At 37.7% G+C, this 22130-nt stretch overlaps 1 protein-coding gene across 2 annotated transcripts in view; it reads left to right on the top strand.

Moving 5' to 3' along the window:
- Positions 1–7527: 7527 nt before the first annotated feature.
- HACE1 (HECT domain and ankyrin repeat containing E3 ubiquitin protein ligase 1) overlaps positions 7528–22130 on the top strand; it is a 61255-nt gene continuing 46652 nt past the window's right edge. For both annotated transcript variants that reach the window (XM_081324241.1, XM_081324242.1), the window contains exons 1-11: positions 7528–7760; positions 9725–9779; positions 12305–12394; positions 14271–14375; positions 16771–16846; positions 17215–17346; positions 18408–18490; positions 18971–19067; positions 19955–20056; positions 20395–20501; positions 21226–21376. In XM_081324241.1, the coding sequence (XP_081180367.1) occupies positions 7685–7760; positions 9725–9779; positions 12305–12394; positions 14271–14375; positions 16771–16846; positions 17215–17346; positions 18408–18490; positions 18971–19067; positions 19955–20056; positions 20395–20501; positions 21226–21376 (1074 nt within the window). In that variant the 5' untranslated portion in view covers positions 7528–7684. The remainder of the gene's footprint in view (positions 7761–9724; positions 9780–12304; positions 12395–14270; positions 14376–16770; positions 16847–17214; positions 17347–18407; positions 18491–18970; positions 19068–19954; positions 20057–20394; positions 20502–21225; positions 21377–22130) is intronic.

The raw sequence follows: 22130 nt of genomic DNA, 5'->3' as shown, positions 1-22130 counted from the left end.
CCAAGCCCTGCACCTTGGTTTTTCCTGCAATAAACTGCTAGGCCAGCACCACTCACTGCCCTCATTGATGAGGCAGAATATAGTAGAGGCTGGCTATGCAGACAGAGTAAATAATGCTGACATACTTTTGGATCACCTCCCAGAGAGGAAGAAAGCAGATTAAACTGGTTCTCAGGATGTGCCCAAAGCATTCCCTTTAAACAGCAATCAACACTTTTGTGGACTGTACAGTTTCAGTTCAGCCCACCATCGAGGCATCTATGTTATCTTTCCTTAATATAAAGCACTAAAGGTATTCATGCATAAATGCTTCTGTTGCTAATACACAGGGATATTCGTGCTGAGCTTCTAACAGAATTTATGGGTGCAATCAGATAAGAAGAAAAATCTATGAAAGTACATATTATCCATAGTCAGAAATGGTTTCTCCTTATTTGGGTCATAAACCTGTTTATAGTCTATACAGTTTCACTGCATAATTGAATAATTATTACTTGCTCCTTTGTACAGAAACTTCACTGCACATGATAAATGTGCTTACAATTGCAGTCATAAAGAAAGCACTTTCTTCTTGTGTAAAGATAAATTATAGTAGCTATATTTGCATGCATATTTTTTTCTCACTGCTGACCAATTCATATCATATTGCTTCTGTGAAATAATTGCTCTCTTCCAATTCCCTGCAAAAAAAAGAAAAAAAAGAATTGAGAAAGAAAAGGAGAAACTTAAGAACTAAATAGCTAGCAAGGGAACGCAATTGCATACCCTATAAAAGCATTGCCCCATTTGCCGATATTTTTACAGTATCTATGATCTGTATTTACAACAAAGCACTATCTTTCTCAGTGTCATTCCCTCTAACGCAGTGTTTCTCAACTTTGGCAGCTTTCAGAAGGGTGGACTTCAGCTCCCAGAATTCCCCAGCCAGCAAGTGCTGGCTGGGGAATTCTGGATGTTGAAGTCCACCCATCTGAAAATTGCCGAGGTTGAGAAACACTGCTCTAATGTACTGAAATATAATCCAGCAATTTTCACCTATCCCATTGTAATAGTTGTTATTCTATCTGGAAATGATAAGAATGGCATCCAATATACCTTGATGGAAGAGGGCAGATAACTAATACTGAGGCATAAAGGATAAATTCTTCTTCAAGTTAGCGAGGAGGAGTAGTTCGTGGTTTGATGTTTTACATCACCTAGTCACTTTTTATGAGACGGGTGGCCACTTAAATGTGAAAAGTTAATAAAATGGGGTTGGACTAGAACCTGTAGAGATCCAGGTTTAACCCATCTTTAGCCATGGAAGTTCACCAGGTCACTTTAAGCAAGCCTACCCTCCAGGTCTGTTTGTAGGGAAAAATTGGAGAGGATAATGTTATACATGTCAACTAAGGAGGAACTGCATGAAGTTACTAGTCTAGTTTGCAGCTAGCATTCTAGTTCTAATTCTAGCAATTAAGCAATATCCCATTAAAGTCTCATCGTCCTCCATTTCTGATCCCAGACAGATTGGATGCATAGAGATACCCAGTAGTTAACACAGCATTTAATTCTACAACTGTTTGCTTTCTATATCCCAGCCAGGCAGTACATATTTTTTTTCTTGGTTGGAATCTTATCAGGAAAGACATTTCCAAGCATGAACAAATTTCTGGGTCATCAGGAAAAGCAGAATTGACAGTACATGGGAGGACCCTGTACTTTGAAGGTACACGTCTAAGCAACAAATTATGGAATCCACAATAAGAAATGTATGTGTAAGGATACAGGTAGTCCTCAACTTACCACCACAACTGAGCCCAATATTTCTGGTGTTAAGTGAGACAGTTGTTAAGTAAATTTTGACCCATTTTATGACTTTTCTTGCCACGGCTGTTGAGCGAATTTTACTGCAGTTGTTAAGTAACACGGTTAGATGAATCTGACTTCCCCATTGACTTTGCTTGTCAGAAGGTCATAAAAGGTGATTTCATATGAGCCTGGAATACTGCAACCGTCATAAATATGAGTCAGTTGCCAAACATCTGAATTTTGGTCACGTGACCATGGGGATGCTGCAATGGTCGTAAGTGTGAAAAATGGTCATAAGTCACTTTTTTCAGTGCCGTTGTAACTTTGAGTGGTCACTAAATGAACTGTTGTAAGTCAAGGACTACCTGTAAAACTTAATGGGGCAGAATCTGGTTCTCCTGCTTACTTATTATTCATTTAAAACTGAAGTGAAAAAAAATACTCTTTTGGCTTTGTCATCATCATCATCAAACACTTCAAATCTATAATACTAATGCAAAACAAGAAACCTAATTTCTAAAATTATTGTGTTTAGATTTTTTTTTTTTGAATGGAAACCATAGCACGACTGCCCTCTTGTGGTAAGTGGATGAAAAAGCCTCAGTGATATTGCCTCTTCTCTATGAAATCTGAAATTAATTTCTAGCATAAAGACTATACCTTCATTTTAGCAAATAGGTACCAGGAGAATGCTTGTATTCTGAAGTATTTGCTTTATTTGTCTTTAGGGAAGAAAATTTAATTATAAACAAAATGCAAATTATGTACTTGTTAGGAACTAATGTAATCAGGAATAAGGGAAGCACTTTATGACAGTCATCTTAAATGAGTATAAAATAAGTGTAGTTTAGCTGAGCTTTCCAGAAGAAAACAACAAAGAACAATCAAGCAATCCTGATAGACATGCCCCTTGTGTCCATGGCAACACTGCTGAAAAATAATAGTCTCAAAGCATTATGTCCACAATCTCCACTTCATCTACTCTCCAGGCGTGGAAGAATCCAATGCATTCATATAATATTGAATGCATAACACAAGAACACCTGATGTAGCCATCACAACACAGTTTTCATAAACAGGATAGCCTTTAGGTTTGGCTGGAGAACTGGAAAAAAGAAATAACCCTAAAGAAGGCAGTGGTTTAGTCACAATGTTTAAATGCCTAAATGTTGTGTATCTAAAATTCCATCATGTCACAGTGACTCAGCTTGCATAACATATTAACACACCAACAAGGACATCATATTTGGGCTTAGCCCAGCATATGAACTAAAACAAGTAAAAAACAGAACAGTAGTATTCTTGGAAAAGGACTTTCTTCCCAAGACTCCTTTTGTCCCCCCACATCCTTTTTTCTCTCTTTCCCTCATTTCTATGAAATTGGACCTAGCAAAGAAAATAGGCTCTACTGATACAAAGAGAAGAATTTCCCTGTAAGTTTCATTGTTCTATAAAGAAGGAGGATCCAGCTGAAGAGGAAAAGTCTAATCCTTTTAGAGAACCTTTTAGAGACTGAGTGCCCAAACTGCAACTCAAAAACCCACTTACGTATTGCCGGGTGCTGGGTGGGCGTGTCCCATTGGGTGGGCTTGGCTGCAGTGGTCACGGCAGACTGGGTGGGTGTGTCTGGGGTGGGCGTGGCCACCTCGATGTTGCTCATGGGGAGGAACCCTTGTGGGGGGTGGGCAGGGGTGGGGTTTCTGGCAGGTGGAGCGTTGGGCAGGAGCCTCATCCTGCAGGGTGAGGGGCAAGGCAAGGTGAGGCAGGGGCTGGGGCGGCTGCTGCCTAACACCATCGGCCCTTGCACACAAGGGTCAGCGAGTGCATGGGGGCTGACGGTGTCTGTCAGCAGCCACAGCCTGCCGACCCCTCGACTGGCATGCTCTAGGGCTCTGTAGCCCGCTGCAAACTCCAGGCCAGCCCTCCAGCAGCAGGCAGAGTAGGGGAGGGGGGAGGCGCATGATGCAGACCTACTCCATCCCATCTGACTTTGCTTGCGGTTGGAGAGCAGGTCGCTGCTGGTCATCTCCTTGGCCCCCTCGCAGATCTTGCCCTTGGCCCGCACGTGGAGCCTGTTCCCCTCACACACCCAACGCATCTAAGCTCCATCTCGGGCTGCCGCCAGCAGCTCATGAAGGTCTATTAGGTTGCCGCTGCCACCCAGAGTGCCTGGCCTGCCCAGCACAAAGGAGGCAAAATGGCTGGCTAGCAAGCTGAAATAAAGGTGGTAGAGCACGCCCATGACCAGCAAGCCAAAGGCCACCCCAAGTGGGGAAAGTCGGATCCCCATCAGCGCCATGGCCCCCCAGTCCCAGCTAGGATTGCGTGCCTCACCCCATCTCTGCTGGGCCTGGGTGGCCATGATGCCAATGGGGATCTGGCTTTCACAGCTCAGGGTGGCCTTTTGCCTGCTAGCCCTGGGTGTGCTCTACCACCTCTACGTGGGGCTTCCTAGCCGACCGCTTTGCCTCCTTCATGCTGGGTGGGCCTGCAGCTCTGTGTGGTGGCCTAGTGGACCTGCATGACGTGTCTCTTTGCCACTAGCCACAGCCATTTGCCACCTTGCATGTCACACCCAATGCCGCTGCCAGGAGGCCGCAGAATAAACTGGGTGGAGGTAATGAACCGGTATACTGGTTTCTTACCACTGCCCAGCTTGTTTCGGGGTCTCATGGCAGCGGCATTGGGCAGGAGGTGGCAAATGGCTGGTTTCAGCATGACGCGGCTATTTGCCACCTATGTGCCCAATGCTGCTGCAATGTGGCTCAGCTGAAAGCGGCCGTAGAACAAGTGGGGCAGGTTCCCGCCTCACCTGCCCATTCACCTACAGCTTTGGTGGCTCTCTAGGCAGACCTGCAAAGTTCTCTTCTCTGACAGAGAAGAGCCACCAAAGCAGCAGGTGGACTGCCAGAGGCTCGGGAGGGAGGGTGCTGAAGTGGACGGTCAGGCCATTGGCAAGAGCAATGCGTCTGAGTGGAAAGTGGCCTGAGAACAAGCGGTGCAGATAAGGAAAGAAATCCTTGCTCTCCCCAAAAATTGCCTTTCTTTCCTTACCTGACTACCAGCCCTGTGCCTTTTCTCCTTTGCGATCCGCCACTGCCACGTGCAAGGAAACAAAGGAAGTTTTTTTGGGGAAAAAAAAGATCATTCTGTATCAATTGGCCAGGATGTACTTTGTACAGTGTAGTTCTCAAGCTCTTTACCTCTTACCAATATGTTCTTTATTTCAAACTGATAGGTATTTCTAATGCATGTTAATACCCTTTTAATACTTCAGCTCAACAAAATGGGAGTTTTTTTGGTGTGTATACTTTTCAGATTTTTTTAAAAAAATAAAGTGCTAAAAAAGAGAGAAATCTTTCCTACTGGTAAATTGTTCTTCTGAAAGCTGAATAATAGCATGGTTTTCAATTAACAAAGAGTGGATTCCAAATAGGCTTATAGAAAAGATACTTATTCATTCTATTTGAAACACTGATTTTTAAAATTAAATTGCAATGAGCTGAAAGGAGAAATATTTATTTTTTATTAACTAGGACTAATCTTAAAGTCTGCTATAAAGTGATTCCATTGTTCCCTCGAGTGCTTGGCAATAAGTCTCTACTGTAGCTAGAAAAATTACCTGCTATTACACACTGTGTGTAGAGAGCTGCAATCCTACATTTCAATTTGTCGTTATACCTGCATAATACATGTACCAGAGTTCCTTTTATGATGTGCTTTGTTACAAAATCAAGAGGTTATTTTCTGGCTCCTAGATAAGATGGGCCGCCTAAACAACCAAAAGAAAGGGAATATTTTAGAATTAACTTGCAAGTAATATTAATATCGTATAGCATAAAAATGTGCCAAAATGTTAACAGAAATAGAGAGCAATTTCTTCTTGATAAAAATTATGTTGCATTTGGGGATTAGATAAATGGGGAATAAGGGGACATGTTTACAGTGTAGATATTGAAATGGTGGATAGCTTCTACTTCTATTACTATCAACAGTTAAATGAACCAGGAGGCAAAAATGTGCCACTTGGTAGCTCTTTGAAGAAGACTGTAATGCTGTAAAGTTGGAAGGAAAGGAAAGAAAAGAAAAGAAAGGGGCAACCAGCAGCAAAATGGATGGACTCAATTACAGTGAGAAGGCACTGTTGAAAGACCTAGTTAGGATCAGATGGTCATAGAAAAAGGAAATGTATGGTGTTGTTAAGAATCAACACCAACTTGCTGGTACATAATCAAACATTTTCTCCCACAATATTAGAATCAGCGATAATGCAATCTTAACATGTTGTATAAGCTTAACCATGGCTTAGCACAAGGGTCTTCAAACTTGGCAACTTTTAAGACTTGTGGACCTCAACTCCCAGAATTCCTCAGCCAGCCAGGTTATATCAATGTCCTTTACTAGTAACATCAAGTGCTAGAAAACCTGAAGAAAAGAGTGTATTCTGTGGCCACTTTAGGGACAAAACGGACTAAAACAGGGGTAGGAAACCTCGGCTCTTTTATGACTCATGGACTTCAACTCCCAGAATTCCTGAGTCAGCATAGCTGACTCAGTTGAAGTCCATGAGTCATAAAAGAGCCGAGGTTGCCTACCCCTGGACTAGAACTTCTTTTGATCTGACCTAGCAGAATTCTTATTTTCTTATTTGTAAAACAAGGTCAAGCATTATTTCTTTCTTGACATTATTTTCCTCATCATTTTGAGCAAACTGTACAGTAGGATTAATTATTATCTCAGGCAGTGTGAAATGTCATGCTGTTTAATTCTTTGGGATAAAACAGTAAACATGGCAGCATGAAGTAGAGTACATGAAAGGAGAAGTAGCAATTTTCTACAATAACACTTTTAGGTTGATGTTTCATGCAAAAAGGGCAGTTAACCTATTCCTTATAATGAATTATTTTGAAAAGAAAAACTGCAATGTCTACCTTGAAAATAAGATAATTCCAACATTCTCTTGTTCTACAAATGAATTGGTCGACATAAAAAACAGTGATCAAATGTTAGGCATCTCCCTTGTATTAGTGTTGCTGCAGAATCCTAGGATCTTGCCCAAGGCCAAGTGCTCAGATCATGTGACTGGCATTATGCCTATAGTATTGCCTTTCTCACACATTTTTAATCCCGTTAAAAAAGTTGCTTATTTTTTAATGCCCTCAATGACTTGTACAGTATTGCCTAAAATTCATCATGCTACCTTATGTAATTTACATAATTCTGGCTTAGGTGTATCAAATTTATTGATGTATGTAATCTATTTGTAAGTCACCTTAAATCATCATAAGAACTTGAATTAGACAATGAATTTGGCTGCAAAAATCTGGACCGTCACTAGATGACAGAAACCATACCGAAACTCCCAACCTTTTACTGCCATCTCTGGTTCTGATAACTTTACCGGGCAATCTTGCATAAAGCCAGCTAGCCGAGGAATTCTGAGGGTCGAAGTCCACGTAAAGTTGCCAAGTTTGAAAAATTATGATTTCTTTGGTAAACGATGGTTTCTGTGGCATCACTTGGATCACTATGCTTATCTATTATATACGTCACGATGTAGCATGCCCCGCCCAAGAAGTTAAAGGTAGGGACGAATTGAGGGCGGAAGCTTTCCTCTTGCCTGATACTTATCTGAGCATGCGCCTCTCCAGAGCGGTCCCGTTTATTTTGACTTAGCTCTATGGCGTTCCTGCTGTAAGCATTTGGCGCATGCGTATTGCGAAGACGAGAAGCGGTCGAGTTCCAGGAACCGGCGGCGGGCGAGCGTGGTTGTGTTTAGCCTTCGTGGCGCCGCTGGCCATGGGCTGAGCTTGACGGGCTCCGGGATTTCGGCGTGGCAGGCCGGCCATAAGGCGGCCGCAGTGACGGTGTTGGAGGAGGCCTGGCTCCGAGGATGGAGAGAGCCATGGAACAGCTGAACCGTCTCACCAGGTCCCTGCGTCGCGCCCGCACCATCGAGCTGCCGGAGGGTAAGAGCGCACGCTACGGGGACAGTGATGCGAGATTGGTGTGTGCATGCATGTCCGAAGAGCTGCGGCTTGCAGGTCGAGGATCATAGGAAGGAGGAAGAAGTGAAAAGGAAAGTCTTAGATTCTTTTGGGCGGGCGGGGCGGAGATCTAGGAGGAAAAGTACTTATAAAACTAGAGACGCCTTCTTATACTCAAGTGGTGGACTTGAAGCTTTTTCCTTCTTTTCTTCCCATTTACTAATTCATCAGGAATTCCTTCTCAGCTAAGCAAAGTTAGAACAAAAGTGTGCTGAAGTTCGGCACTTGTATCAAAGAAGGGATGTCTAGGTTTTGTAGTGTAACGCTTTGCTTGCAGCGGGAATCTACTAATTATCCAAGATAGTGGCTACCTAGATCTCCTTTAGAAAACCTCAAGCCACGGGAATTCATTTGCTCATTTAAGTAGCTATTACTTAACTACTGATTTAATTTTCAGACCATTTCTGATATGAAGCCTGAATGTTTCTTCACGTTTCGACCACTTTGCCTTGGTATTTGGCAGGCAATTCAATAACCTTGGTCCAGGCACTTTGGGCAGGGTTGAACTTTTGAAGGAGATGGTTTGTGACTTGGACTCTTGGCTGCTGCTCAAGCAGCAGGTGGAAATTGGCCAGGATGTACTTTGTACATGCTCTATTTATGCCCTCATGGCAATGGTAATTTAAGCCCTGATCACCACTCATATGGACTATTGTCATGCATTTTGCAGAGGGCTTGGAAGTTGCGGCTGGTACAAATATGGTGACCAGATTACGGGTAGGACAATCAGGTCCATGTAGAATTTCACCGATGTTATAGTTGCTGCATTGGTTAGCAGGAGGCTTCTGGGCCCAGTTGAAAGTGCTGGTCATTATCTTTAAAGTGGCAGGACGAGATATAGCAGATAACACCATATCAGAATTTTATTTATTTGTATTTTTATTCCAAGCAATTCTCAGTGTTCATATTAGAAAATGAACATATACAGCAGACAACCGCAAATGGGCACTAAATAAAAAAAGAATAGTACCATAAGCAGAATGGGGATTACATCATTTCCCAAATGTCTCTGGGGTAAATCAATTTTAAATTATTTCTGAAGGTCAGCAGCTAGTGTGCTAGCCTGCCCTTAAAACGTGTGGGGGATGTGACCGAAAATCCTTTCTCCCTGGCCCAGAGAACCATCAACAGGTTTATGTGTGGTCTAAATAATAATAATAATAATAATAATAATAATAATAATAATAATAATAATAATAATAATAATAATAATAATAATAATAATAATAATAATAATAATAATAATAAATATAATTGGAAGGGAGCTTGGAGGTCATCTAGTCCAACCCCCTGCTCAGGCAGGAAACCAAATACCATTTCAGACAAATGGCTGTCCAGTCTCTTCTTAAAAACTTCCAGTGTTGGAGCATTATATTTTTCTCTATTCCCTAGTCATTTTAACTTGCAATTCTGTGTAATTTTCATTTTAAATTTACTTTTTAAAAATACTTATCTCTTACCAGGGAATAATTTTATTGTTGCTGTACTGTTTGTGCTTACGTTATTTGTGTTGATAAATAGTTGCAGCACATTTGCTTCTATTTTTTTGTTAATATCATTTTATCTACTGCTTCTTTAGAAATACAGTATTTTGAGATGAGGATGTTGTTTAGTTGCTGAGGGAATTAGTTTCAAACGAATTAATGCTATTTAAAAATTTCCCTGGGTACCTAATGGGATGGAAGCTCTACTTGTTTGAAAAATACTATGTAATGAAGAATATACAAATATCCTTTATACCATAATGATTAACACATGTTTACTGACTGTAACAGGAAAATGTCAGTACTGGAAAAACTTTTTCAGTGCTTCTACAACCTTGTCAAAGTAACAAGGTCATTTTATTCTTCAAAATGTATTACAGCTATAATTTATTTTCTACACAGATAGTGAAACTGCTGTTTACACGTTAATGCCAATGGTTATGGCTGACCAACACAGGTGAGTCTTCACAAGCAGCTCTGTAGTACAAAATGTTAAGGCTTTGCATATTGGATCACAGGAAGAACATTTTTTAAAATACAATGAAGATGCAACATTTCTACCTAAAACTTTTTAAAAAATCTCATTTGAAGCTTATTTTTTATTTCTTATGAAATGTTTCCATCCTAACCATGATAGAGTTGACAAAAGAGATTGTTTTTGAATGTTTCTTGCTTGTGATCCAGAAGTGTTACAAAAACTTTAGCCAAATTTGAAGAAAATGCCAGAGTTGAATAAATTATATTTTCTCATTCCATTGTTTTGGAAAAAATGAAGCAATTATTCACAACTGGTTATTTGAAGGTGATAACCTAATAAAGTTGCTGATAAGCAAGCTAGAATGGCATTGCTTTTATTTTTTCAATGTGTACGTCAATTTTAAACTGGGTAAATTTTATTAAAAAGACACTTCTGTCTTGGGTGTAGTAATATTTCCTATGAATACATTTAAATTGGAACTTTTTACAATGATGTTTCTTATATAAAATAGAAAATTTATAGGACTGTTTTAAGCACTGTTAGTGGAACATAGGAAAACGAATGAAAAATATTTTGTAATTATGCCATTAAGTTGGGTTCATTTCCTAGTGACTGCTCGCTCTATCAGCCTGTCTCCAGCAGTGTACATATTGTAGGTTTTTCCAATGATATTCCCATAACCCCTTTGAATCTGTCTTATCTACCTTATCTATTTTCTTTCCCTTCTACTTCTCCAGCCTTGCCAAGTACAAACACTTTTTTCTAGTTCATCATTTGTTAACATCACACACACGTTCATTTGGCATTTTTTCTTCCCATGTATGGCTTTATTCATCTTTTTTATTTGTTTAATAATCTGTACATTCTCTTGCATTTGTTTCTCCAATACAGGTATACTGACTGGTCTTTTAAATTTTTCAGGCCACAGTTTTGTTTTGTATTTATTAACATAGGATGTTAGTACATCAGTTGCCTGTTCTGAATTCCTAAACAGTTCAGTAGGTATTTTAGCTGTGTCTGTGCTTTACTCTTGCTTGCTGTTCTTTTTCCTGTACAGTGAAATCACTTCCTAAGTATATTCTTTATTGACACATCATTTTATAATCCTCTTTTAAAGGATTTTAATAAAAGTACTCTATCTTTCTTTAAACCTGCAGTTGCCTATTCTCTTCTGTGATTATTCTCGAGTATTCCTTCAAAACCTATGGTTGTTGTGGTTCTTCTGATGTTCTTAAAATCTCTCTCTTTTTTGTTATATTCTTCCTTTTATTGATTAAGAGGTCTGTTTTGTCCTTTCTTCCTTGCTACTGAAAATCTATATTCCAGTGTGCTTTCTTTTCATGCCATAAACTTTCATTCTGGCTGTTATGATAGATTATTCTGAAAATGGCCTCAATCTTACTTGAAATTTGGGAAGTTTTTTTCTCCTTTGGATAACCCTTATCTCCTCTCATTATTTCTCAGATTCATAGTTACTTAAGTATACTGAATATGCTCCATACATTGATCTTATGCTGTGACTATTCATAGGTTATGTCTTGTTGGAACATCTATTCTACCCTATATATATACGAGGGCAATTCAGAAATAAACCTCCGTTTGGTTATCAATTGTAGACACTCGCAGAGATGAAACTTTTATTATACACCTTAGAAAACTACAACATCACATTACTTTTTGACATAATCGCCTTCAAATTGAGGCACATGTCATAACGTCTTGCAAGGTTTGAAATTCCTTAGTAGTTGCTTGGCGCCAAATCTGGACTATGGGTGTGTGTGATCAAAAACATCCCAATGGAACTGTTTCAGAAGTTCTTGGGTGCATCTAGTGATGTGCGGGCAAGCATTATCGTGAACCAATACCACACCAGAAGTGGCGCCATAGAAAATCTCGCCAAATGTGAAGATGCCAAAGGAGTACTGCTGGTGAAGTTCATGGAATGTGGTTCGACCATTAGTTGAGAAGTCTACTGTGAAACGTTATGAAAACTCAGATGAGCCATACATAACAAGCTTCGGGGCATGTGATTTCCGTTGTGTTGGTTCACCGCACACTGTAGACGCACCCAAGAACTTTTGAAGTAGTTCCGTTGAGATGTTTTTGGTCACACACACCACCATAGTCCAGATTTGGAGGTTTATTTCCAAATTGCCCTCGTATATAATACCAATAACTAATGGTATGTGCCACAATTTCTGAAAGTGTTGAGGCTGTCTGGATTATAGGGTGGCTGAGAGTAATTATGTAGGTGGGTATATTTCATATTAATCAACACCTCTTAAAATTTGCTGTGGAACAATTAAAGGAACATTTGCACATCCTGCTTTTAAATATTCCATTGATGCAATTAATATTCAGCTGGGTATCCAAATTTCAACTGAGCAGTAAGGTGGGGTTCTTGTTTTCTTTGACTTACTGTGATGTGTCATACACAACAGCCGTCTGTCCTTATTAAAAGTAGCTGAAAATACAGCTCTCTCGCTAACTAAAATATGTCTTAGATCTGTTTCAGAGTTGCTTTCAAATTCAAAATTTGATGTCAATTATGCATTTGGACGTGTGAAGAGGAGCTTGCTTCATATTGCAGCTAAGTAAGACAGTCCTCAGAAGGTTGTTAAATGTGTTAATAATCTTTCATTATATCCCCCATATTTTTATTTTTAGAATATGTTAATCATTTTTTAATTTGTGCAATGATAACATGTTTTAAATAAAACAAGCAATCTTAAAGAAAAAAAGGTAAAAAATAAAAATAAAAATGCAAGCTAAAAATATAAAGCTTTTTTGTATCTTTGAGTGAGCGCCTTCCAGCTGACTCTTGGCAATTGCTGGACAAGTCCCTGCAGTTTTATTGGCAAAATTTCAGAGTGGTTTGCTATGGCTTCCTTTCTAGGTCTCAGAGTGAGTGACTGGCACAAAATTATTCAGCTGGTTTTGTCTCTAAGGCAGGACTAGAACTCAACATCTCCAGGTTTCTAGCTTGATGTGTTAACACACACAGACACACACAACCTCTTTTGATTAGTAGCAAATATTGTCTTTTCCAAAACAGATAAATCATAAATTTCCAATAACCTTTCCTTGACAAATTGAATAATATCAATTTTCCAATTTGTTAATATAATTCTTCCCTTCAGTGTGCTGCTTGCTCGGTACAACCACCATTTCTGATAAGTGAAATTCCAAAACTTTAGTATATAATTCAATATCCCATTAATATCTTTAACATTTAAAGATTTTCCTGTATATCTACTAATAAACATTAGTACATTTCCCCACATATGCTAAATGATCATATACCCATATCATTTGGGTCAGTGAGCCCTTAAAAGTTTTTCCACCTCTAGCATGGGAAAGTTGATGTCCTTTCAAGTACATCTTTGAATGTATTCTTTCCAATACACCCCAAATTTAATTTTTTGATGAACCAACCTTCATCTCAAATCTGTAGATATCATTTAAACTTCTTAAGGGCTAATTCAATGAGGCCATAGAAGTGGCTTTATGGAAATTCTAGCTTGTTATTTACATTTGAAATATCTCAGAAATGTCAGTTTTAAAAATGTTCTTGAGCTTTTGTTAGAGATGCATTACAGGTTTTATTTCTGTTATGTATTTCATTAAGTATCAAAGTAACTCAGGTGCCTTTGAGGCATAAAAGGTAAAGGTAAAGGTTCCCCCGCACATGCGTGCTAGTCGTTTCCGACTCTAGGGGCCGGTGCTCATCTCCATTTCAAAGCCGAAGAGCCAGCGCTTGTCTGAGAACGTCTCCGTGGTCATGTGGCTGGCATGACTAGACGCCAAAGGCGCACGGAACGCTGTTACCTTCCCACCGGAGTGGTCCCTATTTTTCTACTTGCGTTTTTACGTGCTTTCGAACTGCTAGGTTGGCAGAAGCTGGGACGAGTAACAGGCGCTCACTCTGTTACGCGGCACTCGGGATTCGACCCACCAAACTGCCGACCTTCTGATCGACAAGCTCAGCGTCCTAACCCACTGAGCCACCGCGTCCCTTACCTTTGAGGCATAGAATGTATTAATAATATGTTGAGAAGTCTATAAGATTTGTCCATTCTTGGAAGCAATTTTTGTGTTTGAGCAGCAATTTGAAATACTGAAAGTATTTTTGCAGGAGGACAGCTCTTTGTGTCATATTCCATACAGTATACTACCGGTAGTAATTTTTAAAAATATCGAAGAACCCCTAATTTAAGTACTTGATAACTTATTTAACATGCTCAGCTTTGCCTTCAGTTTCAATATTTTAGTTACTCTGTAATAAACAATTTTTTTATCTTGGCTGATCATCTTAATTTTTAGCTCAAATTTTTTTAAAAAATGATAAGTTGAAATGAAAGTCATAACTTTCAAATGTAATGTGATATCATTATGTTGCTGCTTTTTTTGTGAAAATAATCCTTTTCTACTGTTTTTTTTGTTAAGATATTTCTAAATTTTCTCCCATAGCTGTGGATCAGTTGAATGTCTAATCCTGTTGCTAAAAAAAGGTGCAAACCCCAATTACCAGGATATTTCTGGGTGCACTCCACTTCATTTAGCTGCTCGGAATGGGTAAGTTCTAGTAATCGCCTTTAACTATTTGAGTAGTAGCTCTTACAAAAATAGCTAAGCATTGTACAGTCTTTGATCTTTTAGTGAGCCTTTTTAAGAGGCCTAACAGAATTTTCATTGAAATATAGTGATGCTATACATTATGAGGATTGTTCAGGCTTCAGAGTAATACTTAACAACTATAAGAAGCTATATTTTTGTTCATCTTCTGGATGTGTTAGATGCAAATATTGCCAAATAAATTATGTTCCATATTTTTGAGATTTAAAGGTATGCATGCAAAATGATATTCGGGTTCAATCCAAGGAAACCGACAACCTGCGTTAAAAATGTTCAAATAATGTAGAGATGTTTCTCAGCTTTAATTTTAACTACATCTGATTTCATTCTTTTTTTCAAAATTAGGAATATGCTTATAGGGTATGTTTAAATATAATCAAGTTTATAATAACAGGCTTAGCTTAGTATTTCATTTTCAGTCCAACTGAACTGAGACCATGGTTATAGTACTATCAGGTAATTTTTAATATATTTATATATTTAGTTTCTACTAAAGTGCTATTCCATTTTAAAGATTTGAGTTGCAGCTCCCTAAGAGAGAATGATCTTTGTACTCTGCACTTTTAACTAAATGAGAAACTAGTGTGACTTCATGTATAATTTATACCCAGGGGAAGAGTTGTAACCTGCTCCTGTCATTGGAGAGCTACAGGAATGTCATGAAGGAGTGCTAAAATCAAGGGAAGAATGGTGGAGCGGAGGATTTTCAGCCTGTCATTCTTTCTTTTCCTAAGTTTGGTGACACATTGCTAAGAATATTCCAAATATCCTGAATAGTCTAAAGAATTTATTTGTGCCACTAAATATGACAGCAAAATGATCAAGTACCTATAACTTAGTTTGGACACATTTTGGAGGTGGGGGCTGCAGTGCAGGGATTTGCCTCCCAGACACCTCCTCCTCTCTTTTCCAATCTTGTTTATTTTTTTAAAAAATACACAAACACAAACTGGACATAATTTTATCTACGTAACCTCATCTCTGTACACAGCCCAACCTGTATTTAAGTTTTAAGGTGATGTCACCTCTAAAAGGAAGAAGAAAGAGAAATACATTTCTGTCCGAACATGTGCAGCAATGCTCAGTACAGAATGCTATGCATAGACCTAATGACTTTATTAATTTTCTATTTAAAAGAATGTGACATCGGGCTCCACAGGTACAGAAGGAGGAATATTTGCATGTTATACAGAGGGAATTTCCAACATTAAGAAGGCCTTTTATTGGACGTGTGGGAATTAAAGTGATTTTATATTATTATACAATTATACAGGTTTATGGTTAATATTACTGCATTATTATTCCAGTCCAAGTAATTGTGTGTCATAGCCAATGTTGTCCACTTTTCTTCGTGATTTGATCAGTGCCCAAGGGAACTTTCAGGAATTGGGGAATTATAAAGGTAGCATGTCTGAGGCGCCCAACAATTTGATCATTTATAGCCCTGCTAGTGAAAATAGTTTCAAATTTAGACAATCCAAATTCTAAGTCCTTGCGGTATTGTACTTAGTGCTCCAATAACAGTTGTTTACCACTGTTGGCTTCTTTCAAAATTTTGTGATCTTTATTTGCAAATCTCACTATTTTGTAATCTTTTCCAATTCTTTGTCCTCAACAAGGATTGGGAATAATAGTAATATCTGGTGTTCACGGTGCCAGTCTAGATTTTAAAATCCTGTAACATTTTTGCTATGTCACTTTCAATGACTCTATCAATGACTTCATGTTTCTAATAATACTTAAAACAAACTTTTTACATAAATGTTGGTATATCTTCCCAGCTTGATCGTAACATTTTTTTTGCAACCCAATTATTATGTTGCCATTGTTCTATCCTTATTTCAGTAAAGCCAATGTTTACTATCCAAACAGATCTTTTTTTTTCTTTTCCCTTGATGTAACTTGTTTGCCAGTGGCTGTCCTTGGGCAGCAAATAGCATTTCATCCCTTTCCTTTTTGAATGTACTGTTCATAAACCACTGCCATATTCTGATGTTGCCTGGTTTTCCAAAATGTCTATGAAATACTTTGGTTTTCCATTTTTCTAGTCTGATTTCAAGGTTGTTTTGTACATACATGAGTTTTATTTTCACAAATAGTCCTTTTTTCAGCGATTCTTTCAACAAAGTGTCTTTACTTGCTTTGATGTAACCACGAAGCCCCTGGTGTTTCCTCCTCTTGAATACTAATACTAATAGTTACTGTATTTTGATATATAAGTTATAAACCTCCTAGTGTCCAGTTGGATTGAGGTAGTATATACATTCATTAATGAATAAAACAAAAAAGGATATTGGACATATGATTGATATTTAATTTATTTTTTTCTATGCAGCCAGAAAAAGTGCATGAGCAAGCTACTGGAGTATAGTGCTGATGTCAACATTTGCAACAATGAAGGTCTGACAGCAGTAAGCGCTGTAATTTTATTCCTGCCATCCACATGACCGTGGGATGCAACTGGTTGTAAATGTGAACTGGTTTCCAAGTGTTTAAATGACCATGTGGCTGGGTGGGTGGGTGGGGTAGAGTGGCAGTTGTAAGTTGGAGGATGGATTGTAATATTTTTTTTTAGATTCTTGTAACTTTGAACATTTGTTAAGTGATCATAAGTCGAGGACTAGCTGTATTTTTATATACTTTTCTGAAATTTCTAAGCTAATAGAGATCTTAAGTATTCTGCTTCCATGAACATTAGGTCATTGTTTAACACTGCAATGCATGTGAGCAACCTGTAAATTTCCTTGCTGAATGCATGCTCTTTTATCTTTTGACGCAGATCCATTGGCTTGCTGTTAATGGACGAACAGAACTTCTTCATGACCTTGTACAACATGTTTCCAATGTAGATGTTGAAGATGCAATGGGGCAGACAGCACTTCACGTGGCTTGTCAAAATGGCCATAAGACGGTAAGTTGAGGAAGGTAGCTTGATCCTGAATGCTCTGGCTTTAATAGTAATCAGACTGTAAACATTTTATATGCAAGAATCCTGATCCCAAAAAATCCCAAGGTTATTTATTGACACTCAGCAGATAATATTAATTGCTGATTTTGAAAATGATGGACTTTTTAGTTCAGCATAAATTTTAAACTATTAGATCTTTTAGACCAGGGGTGTCCAACTTGACAACTTTTAGACTTGTGGAGTTCAACTCCCAGAATTCTCCAGCCAACCATGGGAACTCTGGGAATTGAAGTCCACAAATCTAAAAGTTGCTAAGGTTGGACATCCTTATTTTAGACATTTAGTTATTTCAGTCAGATTTTGTTGTTAGCTGTGAAGTCGTGTCCGACCCATCGTGACCCCATGGACAACGTTCCTCCAGGCCTTCCTGTCCTCTACCAAGTCAGGTTTTAGGCTGGATCATAATACAGTGACAACATTAGTTGCACTTGATCATTTGTGGTGCAGCTGGGATGGCAGTGATGCATCTATGTCTGTCTGTCTGTCTATCAGTCATCTTTAGAGACAACATAACCTTGAAATCAGGTAGATTGTATGAATAAGGCTTCTGTCACTTATACACAACATTCTCAGTTTATCTTAAAACATTTTACAATATTGATACACATACTTATTTACAAGGGGCTTAATTCATTGGGAAGATATTATTTAATTCTTAATAATCTAACCGATCTCTCAATTTTAATGAACATTGTTATTTTTTTATTTATTACTAAATTTATACGCAAGCCATCTCACTCTCAGTGACTCTGACGATTATGTGATAAGAAAGTCTAAAATGTAGAGCTAAGGTAGGAAAATAAATTTAATTTTTAATTTTAATTTCAGTATATAAGGCTTTTTTATTGGAAAACATGTTTTTGGTAATGTAAAAACATAATCCTGTGGATGTTTGCATGCAATGGAAATAAGTTGAATTGAGTTTAGTGAAACTAAAGAGCATAGGATTGAAGCTTAAATCATCTTTATACATCTATTTCATTCATTTTTTTTCTTTTTCAAAGACTGTTCAGTGTCTTTTAGATAGCGGTGCAGATATTAACAGGCCCAATGTGTCAGGAGCTACTTCGCTCTACTTTGCTTGCAGGTATAACTTGTTCTGCCATTTTAAACATTACACGAAATATACTTTGTGTTAAAATTGCAATCGACCAAAAGTGACAAAGTATGTATAATGCTGGCTTTGTCCTCCTCACCCCTGTTCTTAATCAACTGCATCAATTGTCTTGGCCTAGCTGGACTTTAAACTGTCTTGTGCCAAATGAGACCAATTATTCACAGTAGGCCCTCACAGTTGCCTTTCTGTTTGTTTCATTAAAGATTTATATCAAATTGATTGTGTAATAATTGTAGTGTAATTAAGTTCATCTGTGATTTTCACAATAATGCAGCGACAGTAGATGTTTTCTTCCAACCTCTGTGTGAAGGATGTCCTAATCAGTTCTCACTCAGACTTTCTTAGAATAATACATATTATTTATCAAATATTTTATGGATTGTGGAAAAGGATGAGTGACAGCAAAGCCTGCATTAACTAGAATTTATCAGGTTTCTTTATTTTATATAGCCATGGTCAAAGAGACACTGCACAGATTCTCCTAATGAGAGGAGCCAAATACTTGCCAGACAAAAATGGAGTCACCCCACTTGACCTTTGTGTACAGGTATAAATTGGTTTCAACTTTATGTATGGACAATTTAAATGTACTTGTTCATTGTCACTGTAATCATCAATCACGTAAACACAGCTGTTTAGCATTTTATCGAGGTGTTGACAGATGATGTAAGAACGATTGCTATAGAGGCCACCAACATGGTGCCCACAAGACATAGTTCAGGTATCACCTCCAAAACCATATTAGTAACTGCCAGATATTCAACTAAAATAATATTAAAGATGGGTGAAATTCCACAAGATATTTTGGGCATATTATTTGTTCATTTGTTCATTCATTCCTTCATTCATTTGTTCAATTTATACGCCACCCATCTCAAACAAGTAAGTCTGGGCAGCAAACAATAGTAACATTTAATAAAGCCGATTAAAAACATAATACAAAAATAAAAATTAATTATAGCAGCCGAGAAATATTATAGTCCTAATATATTATTAGCATAACCAGGAAATGATGCACGGCCTGGGTGTATTTATATCTATGTTTTTTCAAAGGAAAGGCCTAAATTCATAGCCATTCCTTCCAGTAGTTTGACTTGAATTGGCATAAAGTTGGTACTGTTTTATATTGTAACATTGTGGAAAATATATTTTTCTGGTCATCAGTATTCCTTACTGTGGTGAAAGAGAAATGTATCTTTATTTTAGAATTGAAAAAAGGATTTTTTTAAATTTTGAGATGTGACCTAAAACACTTCCATGACTGTGAGTTGTGAGTTTTTGAAAAAAATGGCCTTGCCTTCCTAGTAATGGGTTCTTTTAAATTTGCACCTGTGTGAGATCTCATCAAATATTTCAGTTATCTTCAGCATTTAAGAAACAATTTTTGAGTGTGTAGGACTGTCTGCTTATATGAAAACACTGTTTTTTTTCCAGGGAGGTTATGGAGAGACTTGTGAAGTTCTAATACAACATCATCCTAGACTTTTCCAAACAATTATTCAAATGACACAAAATGAAGATCTTAGAGAAAACATGGTAAATTCAGTTTTCATCCTGTGTTGAACCTACAAATTGATCTGTAGGTGCTTCCTTTAAGTAAATGCATTTTTTCTTCTATGAAATTCTAAATGAATCGTCAGTTTCTATATATGTTTATCTGGAAAGGCATCTCAATCAAATTTATAGGTATACATTTTCATAGTGTTATCCTGATAACCTGCACAAAATAACCTCCTTTAAAATCAGGGGGGGGGGGTTATATCCACAGAGCTATGCATACATAAACTAGCTCTTATTAGTAGCTGAAATGTTAAGTCTTACTTATGTTAACTAATGTGATAATAAATCTTAATGACTTTTCTTTTTATAACCAGTTGCGCCAAGTCCTAGAACACTTATCTCAGCAGAATGAAAACCAGTACCTTAAAATCTTAACGAGTCTTGCTGAAGTAGCTACTACGAATGGCCATAAATTGCTTAGGTAACATAGTTATTGTTATTCCTCCTCCTCCCCCTCCTCTTCCTGCGATGGTATATTCTAATTGCCATCAAGCTGAACTTACGTAGATTCAAAGATAATAGCGAAGCAGCTAGAATTTTCTGAACAGACACAATGGTCTTGTTTATGGAGGAAAGGAAGTAAAGCTAAAATAAGGGGTTGAGTGTGTGAAATGCTTTAATGATATTTATGTCGATAAAGCATAAGCAACCTGTACCATTCAGATGCTTGGATTAGATACAAGATATGGATACAGAACTAGCATCATTTTCTGCATAGAGCTCTTGTCCCTTGCAAATGGAATATGACAGTGATTCTCAACCTGAGGGACTGTGGTGTCATCACAGGGGGTCCATGAAGGCTTGAAGAAATGTTACAATTTAAATTTGAGTTAAGTCTTGGGGGCCATGGTCTGTGGCCACAGAAGGTATTTGAAGGGGGTCCGTGATAAAGAAAAGGTTGAGAACTGCTGGAATATGGCATAGTAATTGATTGGATAGCCTATCTATATTATTTAAAGTGTCCGTCAAAAAGTAGGAGATTTGTGAAATGACTCCTCTGTATTTTGATGTTTGGATATGGCCAAAAATATAAATGGCTTTGGAGAATGGGGCCTTCAGTCTTTATTAGAGTTATTGCATTCCTGCAGTATAAATTTTCTATATACATTTTGTTAACTAGAACAATTGCCTATGCTTTATTTCAGTTTGTCAAGTAATTATGAGGCACAGATGAAGAGTCTGTTGAGGATAGTGAGGATTTTTTGCCATGTCTTTCGTCTTGGTCCATCCACTTCCAATAATGGAAATGATATGGGCTACAATGGAAATAAAACTCCAAGAAGTCAAGTGTTCAAGGTCAGAAAAGTAATGCTACTAGATATTAGTAGACAAATAGATAATATAGAGAGAAATGTTATCGTGTTTGTGTACGGTAATCCAGATGAGAAGAAAATAAATTTGTTTGATATCTATTTAAGTTTTTTCTCTCCCCTTGTAATCATTACTGTTTTATATTTATGTATCTAAAGTTCATTCTATTTAAGATGTTGATAAGTTTATGCAGATTGCATATCTTTAGTTGATTAGTTTAATTACTTAGACCCAAATTTATCCGGCACAATATCTGGGCTTTTGGAAACAAGGTTAGAATTTGTTATGTTTTATTATTTCTTTGAAAATATCTATGTTGTGTGTGAGGCAGTAGATCTCTTAGATATAGGTTTTGGTGTAGGATTTAATATTTATAGTTTCTAGTTAATTATTTCCCTTTTGCACATGATTTTCATAACTATCATCTTCTAATACTTATACATACATTTTTACTTATCTAAAAGCATGACAACTGTTTCTCATTTGTCTGATACTGTGACTTTTCTTGCAATTGAATATTTATTCGGCTTATTTGTGGCTTTGTTACTTATGAGGTTTCAAATATGTTTTTACCCTTTGCCTTTATTATTGTTACATGATTGTGTTACTGTATGAACAAAAAAAGAAGCCAAACTTTCACTTCTTGTTTCATTTATTTTATAAATCAAGTTATCTAACATTCAGTGCATCAGGGTATAGAAGTAATCCCTAAATGTAATTCTACAAACAGCCTTCTTAC

This window comes from Vipera berus (assembly GCF_964194415.1).
Source record: "Vipera berus genome assembly, chromosome: 1".
NCBI classification, from domain to species: Eukaryota; Metazoa; Chordata; class Lepidosauria; order Squamata; family Viperidae; genus Vipera; species Vipera berus.
Note: the sequence above shows the minus strand (reverse complement) of the source record. Positions and strands in the feature narration are given on the sequence as shown.